We start from the raw sequence: 18805 nt of genomic DNA on the forward strand, positions 1-18805 counted from the left end.
GGAGACCGAGGCAGGTGGATCGTCTGAGGCCAGGAGTTCAAGACCAGCCTGGCCAACATGGTGAAACCCCATCTCTACTTAAAAAAATACAAAAATTAGATGGGCATGGTGGCACATGCCTGTAATCCCAGCTACTGGGGAGGCTGAGGCAGGAGAATCGTTTGAACCTGGGAGGCGGAGGTTGCAGTGAGCCAAGATCGTGCCACTGCACTCCAGCCTGGGCAACAGAGCGAGACTCCATCTCAAAAAAACAAACAAACAAACAAACAAAACCATTGATTTAAGGGTCTCAATACAAGGACTTGGTACCTATTTCTGTTTCAGAAATATGCCCATTGGCATATCTGCAACCGTTAGAAGATTTACCTTCTCAGAAGATGAGATATTACAAACTCAATATTGACAGTGATACAGGAAACTAATAGGTTTTCCAGAGGCTAATTACAAACAGGTGGTGGCTGGGGCCAAACTCCAGGAATCACAAACCCATTTTGTTAGAGCTCATTAATGCTTCTATTCAACTCCAGGAAAACGTGCACATTCCACAGCATTATAGGGGGTTTCAGGTTGGCTGATAAAAAACAGGTGATTTTTCTCACACACAAACTGACCCAGGGATAAAATAAAACAATATAATTAGTCTCCCCACGTGGCAGGGCCTCTCGTGGTAGTTACAGGTGGATTCTGCTGGAGCGATAATGGAAATGCTGTTGTTTAGTGACCAGGTAGGGGAAACTGTGGCAGCTTCACCACAGCTAGTGGTATCTATGCACACCCAGGTTGAGCCTAAGCACTGAGGCTTCTCTCTTCTCCCTAATGGAAAGTGCAATGGGATTTTAAAATTTGATCTGAGAGTCTCACTGCTTCAGTGGAGGGCTCTGCAATTTCACATTTCATCTCAGCAGCTAATGTCCAGATCTTGTCAAATCACCACCAAGAATATACCGCAGGGCTACCCTGGACAAAACTGTGCTGTTCTGTGGCACCTTCTGAGGGTTCAGTGACTGTGATGCAATCAAATGTGCTGTCTCATGCTAACATTAGAAGGGGGGCTGCTGCTCCCCTGAAAGAACATCTTGTTTTCTCTTCCACAACCGTCGTAGTGCTAACCTTTTTCAGCTGAGCTGCTAGTTTCAATTCAAAATATCCTATCTTGTTTTTTTCTGCCTTTTAAAAGTGGTAGAACTTATTTTGACGGTGAGACCCTGGAAGATGAAAACAGAAAGAAAACAGTTTTCTTCCTGATTGTTTTCTTGCTGACAATTTTATTGCCATTGTCTTCCGTGTGGCTAATGGTTGGTAGGCTGCTGGTCTCATACCAATTATTTCCAAAAAAAAAAAAAAAAAAAGGAAGTTAGATGGATTTTTAATATACTCTTTTTCCCAGTTTCTTAAAGATGGGCAAAAAACATTGCTACCGACACCACAAAATGCAGATTATTAATTAGATAAAAAGTACAAAAGTACTTTCAGGTCATTTTATGATTATAGAGGCTGATTGAAGTCTGTTAAGTTTGTATGTCATTCTTGGCAAGATATGAACGTGACTTTTCACATGCTATTTCACTGACAGCCTATTTTAAAATTTAAAATAAATTGTCATTACTCTGATTTAAAGGTCATGAAGTTTACTGATTTCTTTGTATTGCATGGAACAAAATAAATTTTCAAAATATTTTATACAGCCTCAACTTTGAGATCCTTTTGAAATGCAAGAAAATAAAGATACCCACCACAACAGAATGAAAATTTACCTTCAGTCTATTTGCCACTGGAATTACTACAAGTTCAAGATCAACCAAACAGGTTGAATCACTTTAAAATGTCAACGGCCTAATGCTTAAAAAGATCATCTTTTTGTAAGTGATGTCATTCTGGAACATTAAAATGTCTTATAAATGTACATTTCAGAACTTAATTCACTCAAATGAATATTATTCCCTTCAGAACAGTTATCTGAAAAAGGAAAGCCCCCTTTCCAGTAATAATTTCATTGCTTAAAATATTTTGAGAACTGTCTTTATTCCTCTTAGGAACTAATAAGAAAACGGTCCTGTTTTTAGTCCTATTTTCTTTTTTTGACTCTAAGTAGCATAAGCCATCTTTCTCATCTACTTAATGTCTAGACCTGGCAATCATTTTTTTGTGTTGTTCTTGTTTCCAAACTTAAATGATCAAAGATCAAAAATTTTTTGCCATCAAAGATATTTAGAAGATTGTGCTACAGGATTTGAGGACAATCTCAAAAAGGGAATTTCAAAAGCACGGTTCAAGCCATGTCAACAAAATTTAGAATGCTATGTGCAACTTCGCAAGGTCAGGACTCACAGAGGGACGTCACTCACCTTTCTTCTTGTCTTGCCTCCTGTGGCAGATCCCCTTTCAATGGCTGGCTTCTGACACCGGACGAGCTGCCTGTTTTCCTTGTCTATAAAATGATGCCAAAGGACTGGATGTCTGCAAAGGATCTTTCCAGTTCTAAAATTCTAGGACAATGATGTGTGGTTCTCTATGTGACACTTGGTTGTTTTCGTTTGTTTTTAATTAAAAGTCACTTTAGGCCACAACTTTAATGTATTCAGTCATCATATCAGTGATTGGGGATATTTCTTCCATAGTCTCTTTTCTTCTCACATTCTCCTGTATTAACATTTATTGCCACTTAGGGGCAAGAACAAAGTTTTTATTCCATTGAATTTAGGGCTTGTGGACATTTAAAATTTTTTATTGTAGATCAGAGAATGTATCAACCTTGTGCGTGGGGAGAGAGAGAAGAAGAATGTGCAAAGATACTCATGTAATATAAACTTGTTACATTAAAAAAAAATCTGCCAACACCCCTGGTTCTCACTCTGATGTTAATCTTTCATGTACTATAGCACTAATCTGATTGACTCTATTTACTTGTTAAAAGCTTGGTCCTTCCCTTTTCTGTTGGCATTGCAGCAGTTGCTTACCTTAAAGGAAAAATGATGGTTAAAAAATACTTCCTGTGAACTGCTGCCAGTTGCAGGTATTTGCAGGACATGTCTGGTTCTATTTAGGGTTTTTTCTTTCTTTCTTTAGTATCCTTGGCCATATAACCTGATCTTTTTCATAAGAAATGTCAGCAAAGTCTTTGAATTAATGAGCTGTGAAGTGCTCAAAAACATACCATTTCAAGAAGTATCTTGCAAGGATATAACACTAATGGGAGGTGATCCTTGAGTTTATAACCAAATATCCCACCCTAACTAAAAAGAACTAAGATAACGACTGGCCCAGGCACAATCTCCTTGAACAAAGACATAGAGAAGAAGTGATGAGGAGTGGGGGAGGTCAGAACCAGAGTAGCAATCTGGGGAAATGTGTTTTTTTGTTAGCCTTTCTAGCTCTGCTGAGCACTTCCGTCAAATAATGGAATTATACAAACCCCCCTTTAAAAGATAACCAGGTGGAGTATAGCAAAGAGAAGGGAGGAGGTGAGGTGTGTTCAGGTTGATCAAATAAAACTGAATGGTAGGTCCTCGGCTACACCTAATGTGGGTTTTGTTTTCTTTTAATTTTGCCATTAAAAAAAATGCGGTGTCACTCCTTCAATCTTTTTACAATTCTGCATGGTTGAACATTTGAAATGAGTTTGTGTATCACCCTCAGGCGCTGATTCAGACTTGATTGGGGCAAAGCAGACTGCATGTGCTTATTTTTATCCACGTCATTTGGGACGTTATGTCGCCAAAGGAACCAAAAATGTGCTGCTCTATTGCCAAATTATCACCTATCCTTTGATGAGACAGGGCGATGATCCTCAACAAGTTGTGCGACCTTAGTGTAATAGCAATGTCAGGTCAACTTGAGAAAGTGAAGAGAGAGCCCTAGACACAAATAAAAAGAAACAACCAACAATCCTTATAATTATCATCATCTGCTGCTTTTCCCTCTTTTGGCAAAGAAACACTCCATCCATTTGCAGAAATCGCCCGCGGAAACGTTACATCAAAACTAATCACAACGATTAAAATCAGCTTTTCTGTGCAAGAGGAGGGTAAAAAGCAAGTTGGAGGCTGGAATGAGACTGTTTTTCCACCAAAAAAAAAAAAAAAATCTGGAAAAAAATTTCCTATGTGTATATTTCTCTATACATATATGTAGAGCTTTATTTTTGAAGGAGATCAATTGTCTGCCCTGTGACCAGTTAATTTGATTTAAGTTTTATTTTGGAGATTGATTTAGACTAGAGGTAGAGGCATGAGCTAATTGTATCCTGATCCTTGCCTTGAGGGGTTTCAAAGCCCTGGAGCAACTCTTCTCTGTATTTTGTTCTGTCTACCTTAGCCAAGCTATTGCATTTCTCTCTGGTGTGGCGAGCCGAGCAGATCGCTGGGAGAGAAATCGGAAAAGGGGGGAGAGGAAAAGGAAAAGGGGACTTGGAGAGAGACTTTGTGCTTCAATGTTTCAGGTAAGATCTGACGGTTTGGGTTTGTTATTATTTGCTAAGGAGGGTATGGCTGGGACTTTGGGCGCAACTCGCTTTTACGCATGTGCCAGGCATGGGGCGAGAGCGCGGCACACTCGCACACACGCCGCCCGCCACGGCGGGCGACTCGGGATCCGCTCGGACCCGCGGCGGCCGCCTCCTCCGGGGCTGCCGCTCCCGGTTCTCGGCTTTCTTCCTCCGGTGGGAGCGGGCGCCAGCAGGGCGGAGCAGAGCGGGCAGGAGGAGCGGGTGCGGCGGGCCGGGGCCGCGGCTGGGGGCCGGGAGCCGGCGCCGGGTTTCCGGATCTCGGGGCCGGGTTCCGGATCTCGGAGAGGAGCCGCCTTGGCTCTGGGAGCCCGTGCCAGAGCCGCCCGCCCGCCGCTCCGCGCGCCAGCCTCCCCGGCGGCCGCTCCGCCGCGGCTCTCCCCCGCCCTCCCCGAGCCCCTCCCTCCTCCCCCGAGCCCCGCGCGTCCCTTTCTTCCCCGGCGCAGAGCTCCGCGCCCGCGAACCGGCCCCGCCGAGAGCGCCCAGCGCCGCGGGTTCCCGGCCGCCGCCGCGGGGGCGCCCCGAGCCCAGCGCACATCCCTGCGGGGCGCGCAGGGGGTGGCGGCGCTCGGGGCGGCGCTTCCGCCGGGGGTAGGGGACCCTCCGCCCCCTTCTCGCAGGCAGCCTCGGCGGCGCCCCCGGACGCCCGGTGAAAGACGCCATTGTGGCGGTCGAGCGGACTGCGGCCTGGGGCGGTTTTTTCTTCCCCCTTTTGCCCGGGCCGGACCGCGCCGCTCCCCTTTGTGAGCCGCGGCTCGTGCCCGGCGCTCTTCGTCTCCGGCCGGGCTGATCCAGATTCGCCGCTTCCGCCCACCCGGGCGCCTTTAAAGCCCCCTCCCACTCCCTCCCATCTCCAGCCCCCCTCCCCCTTTTGGATGCAGACGTTTCATTTATTTTTAAAAAGCTCTCATTCCTCTTCCTCCCCACCTCCTCCCCGGATAAAGGGCACGGCACATGCTCCGGATTAGAAGTCTCCTTGGGAGGCGGGGAGGGAGTGGGGGCGGCGCTGGGACGCGGGGAGGATGCGAGCGCTGCAGGTAATGGCTGTGGCTTTGCTGCGCTCGCCTATTCCCCGCGCTGCCGGCAACGCCGAGTCCGAAGCCCGCATCCTTCCCTCCCCTCCTGGCGGCCTAGGTTCCCTTAAAGGGACAGAGTTTCCCGGCCGCCTGTGGCTCCGCCGTCTGAACCAGCGCTCGGGGCGCAGAGGTGGGCTGGAGGGATGCAGTTTGGCTCCTTTCTGACCTCTTTCCTCCTCCGCTCCCCTCAACTCCCGCCGCCCCCCTTACCCACTCCCGCCACCCCTCTTTACTGAAATGTGAAGTGTGCTTCCTCTCCTGCCCCCAAGAGGGACCTGGCTGGAAAACAGAGTCCGCGCCTCCTGGAGAAAGAACGGGGTGGGGGGCGCGTAATGGTGAATTCGCGTTAAAAGTGAGGTCGAGCCCCAAAACATCCAGGAAGAGGAAAGCAGACCTGCGGTGCAGGAATCCCTTACCTGCACGCGCGCTCCGCACAGCCTCCCCGCCACCGCAACTTGCGAACTGTCGCGGGTAGACAGTGTCTGCCTTTGTGCTTTCGAACACTTGCACTGTCGTGGAAATGATTTTCTGGTGTCAGAACGTTTTCAGTGACTGCTTCGGGGTTCGGCTGGGCGGAAGCCAACTAAGTTAGCAAAGTTGCAAATGGGGCCGTTGGCTTTGTACGTGGAGAATGGCACGCGAGAACTGTCCAGGATCCCAGTGGCACTGGCTTCGTCGCTAAAAGGTGCACCGCAGTAGGCAGGAGTAATTTGGTACAAATGTATTACCTTTTAGATAATAGAACTGGCTGCTTTCAAGCAAATCCTTGACTATGCGTTGTGTGTGAGTGTGTCTGTGTGTGTATCCTGGGTGGTACTGGGAGACATAACAGTTTAACATATTCTTTAAGAAACGTTTGCCTTCTGTTTTCAATCAACTAAGCTGGCAGCTAGAGATACAAGTTTATTTGAGAATACCCTCTGGGTACCAAGCATGCTTGGATTGTTTTAGCAAATTAAAAATGAGCAAAATGCTTTTACCTTCTCAGCAGTAGACTCCTTAAGAGACCTCCTGTTTTGTGTGTATGTGTGCGTTTTTTAGAGAAACATTTTCTGTGTGTATCTCAAATGTGTTTTTAATGTGGAAAAGGAAAAAATAAAGGATTTTAAAAGGCTGAGGCTGATTCTGTAGAATGATTCATTAAACCTGATTCTACATCAAGGAATTCACCTACATATATGGGAATCTGTGGCAACTAATAGCCTACTTGGTGAATTTAAAATAGCAGTGGATCCATTTGTCTCCTGGATAATGGGCAGTGTGCCGATTTATTCCTCGTGTTTGTATTTGTGTGGCATTTGGCTTACTATGAGGGGCTGATGTTCAGGAAACTAACACACTGACGGCAACAGTTTGACTCAGGAGTCCTGCTGCTGCCTGAATGGAAAGAATTGTAAGCAGTTGTTATGATGACAGTAGGTTAAATGTTTACTAATTAGGTTGCAAAGGTGACCACGAAACTTTAAAACTTTGCATCACGGAGAAAACTTCATTGGGTTAGGCTTATATTTCTAAGAGAGTAACTAATTAGGCAAAAATGTCACATATTAGCTGGGAAGAAATTTTGAAATGAATTGAGTGTGAAAGATATTTGGCAAAAATCTCCCACCACAGTATGCAAAACGACTGCAGTGATTTTGCTGTATTAATTATGCCTGAAGCACAATATATAAAGTTCTCCAGCACACACTAGAGGTCTCTCTTCTAGCTGTAAGGTTTTTGTGTTTGTAATTCTTTGCCAGGGCTTGCATAGTAGGGGTGCACAGTAACAGCTTGGTTCATATTTACTTAAGTAATGGTGATTTACTGACCATTCAGCTTACTCTGATGTGAGATATTTATTTTGGGGGGAGCCTTCAGTAATCATTGTACAAATTATACCACTTAAGGACTAGGAAAGTAACTTCACTAAGACTTCAACTAGATGATGATGAAAGCATATTATTCGATTTGCGTTGAATAATGCGTTATGGACCTTTTGGCATCAAATTATTTATCCAAAGCAATTTGTTTTTAAATGTAAGAGTAATTAGTGACAGATGTATTTTATCAGAGAACTTTCTTAAACCTCCATTTAGCTCTACGTTTAGCAATAACAATTGCTTGCACAAATGCTTTCTTGTCTTAATGTTTCTGAATCAGAATGATAGTTTTCTACTTCTGATGTGATGTTTTTAGCTAAGATCTTTTCCCATTTGCATTGCATTTGAGTCATTCAAATGATGTTTGTGAACTATCAGTTCACCAACGTTTTTATTTAGTTGTTTATTAAACTGCATTTCTGAACCTTCTTTTGGACTGCAGTTTATGATTTCCCAAGCAAACAGAGCATTTATTTGCTCCATCTTTAGGATGAACTATCTTGGGAATAAAAATGAAATTTTTGGATGCAAGCGTGTATGCTTATTTTAATAGCTTACTCATGCAGAAGTGAGACACAACGCGCTCTGGCTTTTCATTCATAAAAACGTGGTAGATATAAATAATGTTTTGTTAATGAGTTTGGTTTGAGATAACTGAAGAAACAAAACAGAGAGATTATCCTTTAAGAATAATAAGCCTGTGTTCATTAGGTCCGTTCATTCATTCATTGAACAAATATTTGTGCCTGCTGTATAAGAACTACTGTGTTAAATGCTGGAGACACAATAGTGAGAAAAAGCATTCAGAGCCTCCAATCTCCTGGAGCTTATAGTCCAGACAGAGAGGCAGACATTCATCGAATAACTGAACAACTGACAGAGATGAGTGCTTTGAAGGAAAAGGAATATGGGTTCTGGTAGCATTAACTTAAAGAGCGCCAAAACGGCCTGGACCAGGGTCAGAAGTGCCACACACTGAGATCTGAAGGATGAAGGGGCCTAGGCAAGAGAGAGAGAACAGAGACTAAGTCCAAGGGAGAGAGAAGAAGGAACAGCATTTTACCAAGCCAGGAGAAGCTTAGCAAAGGGGGAGGAACTCAAGGTTTAACTGGCTGGAGTAAGACACGGAGGAAGCAGTGATGCAGACTGCAGGGACGGGCACCTGGTCTTCCCCCTACAAGTAAGTGATGGGGAGGATTGGGAGAGGAGCAGCAGTGACCAATCAGATTGGTGTTTGGAAAGAATGACTCTGCTGGCACTCTGGGAAGTGGTTAGAGGGACCCAGGTGGATGAAGCATAGCTCTTGGAAGGCTATTACAGTCATCCAGGCAAGAGAAGACGTAGCTGGGTTTAGGGTAGGGGAACCACTGTTGGAAGGGTTTGAGATCTATGTAGAGGGGACAATTTATAGAACCTAATAAAGGTTTGGCCATAGGTGAACAAGAAGAGAGAAGTGTCAAGTGGACACCTAGGTTTCGGGCATGTTAATTGAATAGACAGGGGAATTCTGAAGCCTGGGTAGATTTTGTATCTTTCACTTCGTTTGTAATAGCCAGATTAAGTAGCAGTGAGAAGCCTCATTCATATCCGGTGTAACGGCATTCACAAAGGAAACCAAAGCATCTAGTCATTCTTTAATCCCTCCATTTGTTCAGCAATTGGGTCTGGAGTGCCTACAGTGTATCAGGCACGCAATGGCCTGCTCTTTTCATCCTGTTATCCAAAATGCCTTTTCCTTTATGAAGTGTACCATGTGGTTCCATTTATCCAAGTCTGACTAAGTTGGAATTCATCATTAAGGTAGGCCTATGTTGAGCCTTCTGAAACAAACCTGTGCCTTATAGTACAAATTAATTGTGTTAAAATATTATAAATGTGTCAAATGATTATAAAATGAATGGTTGGATGCTTTTTAAAAGTCCGTTTACATACAAATAACTGACACAACTATGCAAATCACTCGACTGAAAACACTTTGAATATCACTCTCTCCATAGGGGTTTGATGTACAAATGCAATTCCATAAGCTACTTTTCTTGGTGGTTCTCATGTGGATGGCCCTCAGGGCAAACTCCAGTTGGAAAAACAACCGTATTTTGACCTATTCCTTATTTCTCTGTAAAAATGGGAACGATGCCATCTCTCTAACCTGCATTATAGGATTGTTAAGAGGAAAAATAAGAGTATGTCCAACTGAAGTGTGTATACATAGTATCAATCAACCCCAAAGGGCACTTTCTTTGGAGGAGCCGCCGCAAGTCTGGCCCCTGCTGTCTCAGTCCCTCGGTCCACATCAGTCCCACCTTATCCTGGCTGCCTCTGAAACCCCAGGCACTGGTAACATCCGCGGCTAAGATTTAGGGAACAAGTAGCAGAGGCCATCTGGAACACCTACCTCCCTGAGCCCTGCAAACAAGACTGTGAGGCAAGTAGTATTCCGCACTCATCTTATTCTGCACCCACCCTAGGTAATATGCCGGAAACCTCGGTGTCCACTTGACACTTCTCTCTTCTTGTTCACCTACGGCTAACCCTTTGCTAGGTTCTGTACACTTTACCTTCTTCTTCTTTTTTTTTCTTTCTTTCTTTTTTTTTTTTTTTTTTTTTTTTTTGAGACTGAGTTTTGCTCTGTCACCCAGGCTGGAGTGCAGTGGCTCGATCTCGGCTCACTGCAACCTCTGCAGTGATTCTTCTGTCTCAGACTCCCAAGTAGCTGGGACTACAGGTGCCTGCCACTATGCCTGGCTAATTTTTCTATTCTTAGTAGAGGTGGGGTTTCACCATGCTGGCCAAGCTGGTCTCAAACTCCTGACCTCAAGTGATCCACCCACCTCGGCCTCCCAAAGTGCTGGGATTACAGGTGTGAGCCACCGCACCTAGCCAACTTTCCCTTCTAAATAGATCTGACTCTTCCATCAGTGTTCCCCCTACCCTAACCCCAGTTGTATCTCCTCTTGCCTGGAGGATTAGAAAGGTTATGTGCCTTGCCTGAAGTCAAACACTAGGCTAGTGGCAGAGCAGGGATTCTAACTCAGCTGGCTGACTACAAAATCCCGTCATTAGCCCCCGTTAGCCATTCTGCTTTCTCATCTACACCCATAGTCCTATCTGTCCAGGACATACTATTTAAGCCCTTTTCAAGGGCACTTGGCAGAGGGCTTGCTTGTTCTGCCACCAGCTTCCATTCCTCCTGTTCTCTCTTCGTTCTCAGCTCTGTATCTCTCTACCACACCAGCACCCTACTGTTATGCCAGGAGAGAAAGGAAAAAAAAAAAAAAAAAAAAACCAGCGTGAGATTGTTGTGATCAGAACATGTGAATTGGTCTCTATCTCTTGCTGAGCAAAGTACTCTGTCATGCTAACCAAAATAGGGATTTGTTTTCTATCCAATGGGAACTGACAATTCAGCCCTTGCTGCCGACACCAATGCTGCTATTAAGAAGAAGAGTTATGAACTGAAGAGAATGTTAACGAGATAGATTTCAAAGGCTGGCTAGAGGAAGGGATATTCTTCCTGATAAATCTTTCCAGAGCATCTACTGCTATCATCACTTACTTGTTTTTGTAGCTCTTTCACTTTGCTGGAAATTTGTAGCTAATGGAACAGAAAATGTGTATAAAACAAAAGACTCAGACTTTCTATGTGAGGGTGAGAAAAAGCTACCACATTGGTCCAATGGTACTGATCCTTCTCTATCCTACCCATCCACTCCCACCACCCCATATGCAAATCCCACTCCATCTCTGGAGTCTGTGCTGTATTTTCTTGGTAATTACTGAATCTCTCTAAGCTTCAGTTTTCTGAACTACAAATGAGATAATAATATGAGATCATTGCAAAGGAGATAATAATAGTCTTAGAGTTGTTCAGAGAATAAAATGAGATGTAACGGGATGGATATGCCTAGCACAAAATAAGCACTCAGAAAATACCCATATATTATTAAGAGTAGGGACTGTGTTTATTCACCTTTGCTTTCTCAGTTCCTTAATACAGGGCCTGGCACACGGGATAAGTGCTCAATAAATAACTGTTGAATACATGAACACATAATTTCAGAGAACACAGGAATAAAGCCAAATGTTGATTTCACTTCCCTGTAAGTACTTTTTGCCATTGACAAGAGGACCCAAGTTCTGCCAGACGCCCTCACCTGCTGGTTATGGGCTTTTTCTTTTTTCTTTTCTTTTCTTTCTTTTTTTTTCTGAGACGGAGTCTCGCTCTGTCGCCCAGGCTGGAGTGCAGTGGCGCAATCTCAGCTCACTGCAAACTCCACTTCGGTTATGGGCTTTTTCTAACCAATTAGATCAATCATTTGGGAACAGATCAAATTTGATCTGGGGAAGCACTGATGCTAGGTAGGATGTTGCCTCAAAGATGGTCCTGTTTTGCCTTTTGATTACTCACGTGGAGGTCCTCCTGTGCACATTTGTCATGGGATTTCCGAAATCTGCGGACACTTATGCTATGAAATGATGCAAATACACCGCTAGGTTCTGAACCCCCACAATGGGAATCACTGAATTTGCGTTTTAACACTGCAAAGAAACACGGGACCCGGTCTGATACCCATTCCATCCAGCAGATGGCAGTGACACACATTGGCAAGTAAACTTGGAATCGCCTCTGGTCTTGCTGTTAGTTTCTCACCATTGCCTGTCTCTCCTGGAAAAGCCAAGCCCAGCCAGTTTTAAAAAGCTGCCTTTTCCCAGCACTTTGGGAGGCCGAGGCGGGCGGATCACGAGGTCAGGAGATCGACACCATCCTGGCCAACATGGTGAAACCCCGTCTCTACTAAAATACAAAAAAATTAGCCGGGCGTGGTGGCGGGCGCCTGTAGTCCCAGCTACTCGGGAGGCTGGGGCAGGAGAATTGCTTGAACCCGGGAGGCGGAGGTTGCAGTGAGCTGAGAGCTCGCTACTGCACTCCAGCCTGGGCGACAGAGCAAGCCTCTGTCTCAGAAACAAAACAAAACAAAACACAAAACCAAAAAAACAAAACGGCCTTTGCTCCTTCACCCAAACAACCGAGGCTCAACGGGGACAGCTGGAAGGATCAACACCTCCGAGCCGCCTGTTTCTTCCTGGGCTGTGGGGCAGGAGGAGAAAGAAAGCAGACCTTGTTATCTGGTGCAATCCACTTACTGCCAGTTTCCCAGAGATATGAACCATAAGAGGCCTGCTTTCCTGTTTATTTAATCAAATCAACAGAAGAAAGTGCTGTCCACCTCCAGCGTCTACCATGCTCTGGATTGAGAGCACTTGATGCCAGAAGTGATCAGGAATACTAGTAAAGATAATAACCCAGTCTTAGGCAGTCACATGCCGCCAGGGAATGGAACAGTGTCCTGTGCTGCTGAAGACCCGTGTGAAACCCTCTCCTGTGGGGTCGTGAAATGACTTGGTCTTCTGGTTGCTTAGAAATAGAGACCCACTGTTAATTATGTGACCCCAAAGCTTTGGTTTCATTATTTACACAATGTAGGTGAGGAAAACCACCTTAGAGGGTTGTTGTAAGAACTGAATATGTAATACCAATACAGTGCTTTAAGTGCCAGACTGTTTTTCAAGGGCTTTGCAAGATATTACTTGTGGAATCCTCATCCATCACCTAAGGGGGTGATATTATTGGCACCCCCATGTTTTAGATGAGGAGATGGAAGTGCAGAGAGATAAAGTAACTTCCCCCGGGTCACATATGATGAGTGGTCGAGCCAGGAGTTGAACTGTGCATTCGAGCTTCCAGTCTTTGCTCTTAGTCTCTACGTGCGGCTGCCTGTTACTAATACTGATTAGTAATTACTAATACTAATAATTATTAAGCACGTTCCGTATACTAGAAATGTTACATATTTTAACTCCTCTTTCATTTTCACGTTCACTTTCCTCATCTTAACAAATGAGGAAAAAATATTTACTCTGTGCCCACTCAGTAGGAAACACAATAAAGTAATTCCAAAGAGGTGTAAATACTTCTGCTCCAATTTACAGTTGGATACAGGTAAACTAATGACAAGACTCTCATTTATTTAAGTGCTGTAGGATGGGTCCCTCTGTAACTCCCCCTGTAACTGACTTAGCAGTAAGAGAAATCTGCAGTGAGGGTATATGGAGCTTATGCTCCCATTGCACACGACAAGGTATGTAAACATTTTTAAAATTGTCTTGCTCTTTAAAATTTTCATCAGGGGCCCTTGGGTATTTACAGCCTCACAGCCATTTCCGGAAATGGTGAATGGCCTGCTGAGATTCGGTTTGGCCCCACTCCCATTTATAGCACTGCTTTCTCCTGCTAAGAGTCACCATCATCATTTGATGAAGAGGTAAGATCTAGATGACTTAAAGCCTGGCCCAGTGGCTCATGCCTGTAATCCCATCAGTTTGGGAGGCCGAGGTGGGTGAATCACTTGAGGTTAGGAGTTTGAGACCAGCCTGGCCAACATGGTGAAACCCCGTCTCTACTAAAAATATAAAAAAATTATACAGGTATGGTGGTGCACGACTTCAACCTGGGAGGCAGAGGTTGCAGTGAGCCAAGATTATGCCACTGCACTCCAGCCTGTGCGACAGAGAAATAAGACTCTGTCTCAAAAAAAAAAAAAAAAAAAAAGATCTAGGTGATTTGTTAAATGGCCATCACCTATGAGGGCCAGCTCCTTTGCCCATGAGTTCCAGGAACTCACAATGGTCAAAGAAATTCACCTGCAGTATGAACCACCTTGGTTTCTCCCTTATCAGAAATGCCATTCCAAGTCTGGGATGGAAGGCAGGTTTTTAGGATCTGGAGTCTAATGACTTTGGACCCTACTTTGTGCAGTCTGCACAAATGAGGTTTGGGTAGAAGAGACAACTCTCAAAGTGAGGCCAAAATTTCAGAATTCAGCCTTTTTTTTTTTTGAGATGGGTCTCACTCTGTCTCCCAGGCTGGTGTGTAGCGGCATGATCTCGGCTCACTGCAACCTTCACTGCCCGGGTTCAAGTGATTCTCCTGCCTCAGCCTCCTGAGTAGCTGGGATTATAGGCACCTGCTAATTTTTGTATTTTTAGTAGACGGTGGGGGAGGGTTCCACTATCTTGGCCAGGCTGGTCTTGAACTCCTGACCTCATGATCCACCCGCTGCAGCCTCCCAAAGCGCTGGGATTACAGGCATGAGCCACCGCACCTAGCTGAATTCAACCATTTTTAGTGGCTGAGAATATTGTATTTCAAAGATCCAAAGTATCTGAAAAGTGAGTCATTCAAAGGTTGCGTAAGTCACACTAGTTCTATAAGAAGCGCAGGTGGTTTTCTATAGGAAAGACAGATCTTGATCTAGACCTGCTCCAGTCTAGCTCATCCCCACTTAGTAGAAATAGCCACAGGAGTTCAAGCCCAGTGGAGTCACAGACATCTGACCGATCATGTATGTTGCTGCAAGGTGAGCCAGGGTTGAGTGAGTGAAAGACAATGGAAATTCTGCACACTTCCACCTTAAGAAATCAGGGGCATTTCTTATATTTTTTTTCTTCCCATTAAACCTTTGTGTTCATGCAAATCTTTGCACATGCTATACTTTCACTTCTGATGTCTTTATGTCTAAATGCATTAGAAACAGAATGTTTCTAGCTGAAGTTCAAATCATTTAAAAAGCTCAAAATTTTAGCTATGCATAATTGTTCAAGGGGTCTTCTTTCTTTTTCCCTCTTAAAAAAATTCTGAGTCAAAATGCATTTTAGATTTTAGGCTGAGATTCAAATTTTACTTTTGAAAACATGCACCCAGATTCCTTTTAGAGTCACACTTTTTTTTTTTCATTGTACAGTTGAAGTGTTCATATAGCTGAGTTATTTTTGACAGCTATTCTGCAAACTATAAATGTCTGGTAAGAATGTCTCCAAATTATTCTGCTAAGGAGCATGACAGATACATTTTTAACACCTGAAAATTATATCTTCTGATACGTTTGGTTATTCAAGAACTGATGATATAGCTTACATACGATCTGTCTTCTCTCTTTGCTTTTTACTGTTGTCTATTTTTGGCCTCATAATTACTTTTTTGGTGCCTCTGTCAAAGGATGGAGAAAAAGAAAAGAAGGGAAATACATTTCAAATCCGTTTCTCTTTCTTTCTCCCTCCTGCTCCTCCTAACAACTTGACAAAGTATATTGGAAAGGAGTCAGCTCTTGATCCATGCTAACAGAGGGACATAACAGCATGAAAAATCCAAAGGAATAGTCAATCCAATATCATTTTGTTAATATATTGATGTGATGTATTAATTAGGCTAGTATTAAATATAGCAATCTTAATTTGCATATTACTATTGGACTCACATTTTTCTTCTTCATTTCAACTTCTGCAGTCTTACTATATGACTTCAGCATTAATATGAAAGATTTATCCAACCCCTTACCAAATAGTCATTTCCAAATATGAATATGAACCAGCCTTCCCAAAGTATTTTCTAGCTCAGTCATTCTTAAAGTTTAGTATACAACAGAATTGTCTGCAGAGCTTGTTAAAACACAGATTCCTGGCTCCACTCACAGAGTTTTCCATTAGATAGGTCTAGGGTGAGGCCTGAGAATGTGCATTTCTAGCAGGTTCCCAATGGATGCTAATGCCACTGTCCAAAGGACCGCACTTTGAAAACCTCTGTTTTAGGGGTATAGTAGACCCTAGAGATGCTCCTGGAGGGAAATAAAAAAGGATTCACACAGCTGGGCATGGCAGCTCATGCCTGTAAAACCAGCACTTTGGGAGGCCAAGGTGGGAGGATTGCTTAAAGTCAGGAGTTTGAGACCATCCTGGGCACCATATCAAGACCTCATGTCTACAGTAATAATAACAAGGCATGGTGGTGCATGCTTGTAATCCCAGCTGCTCTGGAGGCTGAGGGAGGAGGATTGCTTGAGCTCAAGAGGTTGAGGCTGCAGTGAGTTATGATTGTAGCTCTGCACTCCAGCCTAGGTGACAGAGCGAGACCCTGCCTCAAAGAGAAACAAAAAAGGATTTGTGTGCCTGTAATCCTAGCTACTCAGGAGGCTGAGCCAGGATGATCACTTGAGCCTGGAACTTTGAGGCTGCTGTGAGCTATGATCACACCACTGCACTTTATATTTTTTAAGATGGGGTCTCACTCCAGGCATCAGTGAGACCCTATCTCTAAAAAATAAAAAAAGGATTCATCAGTTAAATAAGTCTGGGAAACATAATACACTCTTTTGAAGCCTTTTTAAGTATTTTGAAGATTTATAGAAGTTGGCAATATGGGGAATCCATTTTCTAACTTGCATTTTCTAAAGTTATTTGACCACAGAGCCCTTTATTCTGTCAGTACAATTTAAGTCTCAGAATTACTATTCTTGGAACACACACGTTAGGGAAGGCTGTCCTATTTTGCAGTGCCTTGATGGGCTAAACTTCAGTACCTCTCACTTCTGCTTCATGTGGGCAACCCACTGTCATGGACACAGGTTGGCCGTTTGCATCACTTGGCATCTCTGTAGCTCAGCAATCTCCCACTCCCTGCATTCTATTGACCAGGGTGTATTATTCTCCAAGTGTTCCCACTAAGCCTGCTTTTCGACCTCAGGGCAGTCTGCAGTCCCTTCTCTGCTTCCTCTCTCTCTCTCTCTCTCTCTCTCTCTCTCTCTCTCTCTCTTTTAGACAGAGTCTCACTCTGTTGTCAGGCTGGAGTGCAATGGTGCAATGTCAGCTCACTGCAACCTCCACCTCCCAGGTTCAAGCGATTCTCCTGCCTCAGCCTCCACAGTAGCTGGGATTACAAATGTCCACCACCACACCCAGCTAGTTTTTGTATTTTTAGTAGAGACAGGGTTTTACCATTTGACCAGGCTGGTCTTAAACTTCAGACCTCAGGTCATCTGCCTGGCTTGGCCTCCCAAAATGCCAGGATTAAGGTGTGACCCACCACACCCATGCCCCCTGCTTCCTCTTTACTCATCCCCACTGCCTGTCTTCCTTGTTACCTCTCCCTCCTTACTCAGCCTGGGTTCAGTGGACACTTCTTTCCACAGTGTCCTCACTGCCACCCTTAATTCTTTCATCACCTTGACCTCTCTGTCTTTTCTGTCTTGCCAACAGTCGGTCTTGGATAACCTTCCTTTTTCCTCACTTTTGATCCTGGGGCCCTGAGTGGCACTGGTGGATTGTCACATAATTCTTCCTGCTGCCATTACAACGTCCATCAATTCATCCAGTATTTACGTGGCTTTTTCTATGTTAGGCACTACTTTATTTTTTTTTTTTTGAGACGGAGTCTCGCTCTGTCGCCCAGGCTGGAGTGCAGTGGCCTGATCTCAGCTCACTGCAAGCTCCGCCTCCCGGGTTCACGCCATTCTCCTGCCTCAGCCTCCCGAGTAGCTGGGACTACAGGCGCCCGCCACCTCGCCCGGCTAGTTTTTTGTAGTTTTAGTAGAGACGGGGTTTCACTGTGTTCACCAGGATGGTCTCGATCTCCTGACCTCGTGATCCACCCGTCTCGGCCTCCCAAAGTGCTGGGATTACAGGCTTGAGCCACCGCGCCTGGCCTAGGCACTACTTTAAGCCTTAGAAATACAAGGCAAAAAATCCAAGGTCTCACAGAGTACTTTCTCGGGAGAACGGAGATGAGAACCAAATCAGATAGGACTAAGTGCTATGCAAAAAAATTAAAGCAGGTGAGACCTCCATAAAGAGGTGATGTGTAAGCTGATCTCTGGGTGGCAGTCATGTGAGCTCACCTTAGCAGGCCCCTTGATATTGCCTGGCAGTACCCAGCTAACTTCTTATTTCATTCCCCCTGGAGGCTGTTCTTGATCTCTTTACTCTTCCCAAATTCCAAGCTCATTCCCACTTATCAGATAATTTTGCCTCCTGATTTATTGAGATGTCCACTCCCTCTACTCCTGACACCAGGTCTCCACTGTGGCTCTACTAATCCTCTCTTTCTTTGTTGTCCCTCCTAACGTCCTGTCTTTCCTCTCTCCATTGGCCCCTTCCTGTAGCCTACAACCATCTATTGAACAACCCATCTGTTTGTGTACCCCAGAATTTCATATGTTGAAATCCCACCCCCATGGTGGCTATATTTAGAGATAGGGTCTTTGGGGACATAATTAAGAGTAATTACCAGTTCGTAAGGGTAGGGCCCTGATCCAATAATAGTAGTGTTCCTATAAGAAGAGACACCAGATAGCTCAGTCTCTCTCTGCTTTCACACAAAGAAGAAGCTGTGTAAGCACACAGCAAGAAGGTGACTGTCTGCAAGCCAGAAAGAGAGCCCTGCCAGAATCTGCATCTCCGGCTCCTTGATCTTGGACATCCCAGCCTCTAGAACCATGGGAAATACATTTCTGTTGTTTAAGCCACCCAGTTTGTGC

The 18805-nt window shown here is 44.5% G+C and overlaps 1 protein-coding gene and 1 long non-coding RNA gene across 5 annotated transcripts in view; one reads left to right on the plus strand and one right to left on the minus strand.

Annotated features, from left to right (window-relative positions):
• The window catches only part of LOC135968259 (uncharacterized), a 59039-nt gene extending 52951 nt beyond the window's left edge, over nucleotides 1–6088 (minus strand). Inside the window, exon 1 of the long non-coding RNA XR_010582890.2 lies at nucleotides 5994–6088. This is a non-coding gene — a long non-coding RNA (uncharacterized lncRNA). The remainder of the gene's footprint in view (nucleotides 1–5993) is intronic.
• Nucleotides 4325–18805, plus strand: part of KCTD1 (potassium channel tetramerization domain containing 1) — a 200444-nt gene continuing 185963 nt past the window's right edge. For all 4 annotated transcript variants that reach the window (XM_065533966.2, XM_065533968.2, XM_065533969.2 and 1 more), the window contains exon 1: nucleotides 4325–4438. Coding sequence is in view for 1 of the 4 variants with exons in the window: in XM_005586991.5 (XP_005587048.1) it covers nucleotides 4430–4438 (9 nt within the window). In the remaining 3 variants the exon portion in view is untranslated. The remainder of the gene's footprint in view (nucleotides 4439–18805) is intronic.

Source organism: Macaca fascicularis, chromosome 18, assembly GCF_037993035.2.
Source record: "Macaca fascicularis isolate 582-1 chromosome 18, T2T-MFA8v1.1".
NCBI lineage: Eukaryota > Metazoa > Chordata > Mammalia > Primates > Cercopithecidae > Macaca > Macaca fascicularis.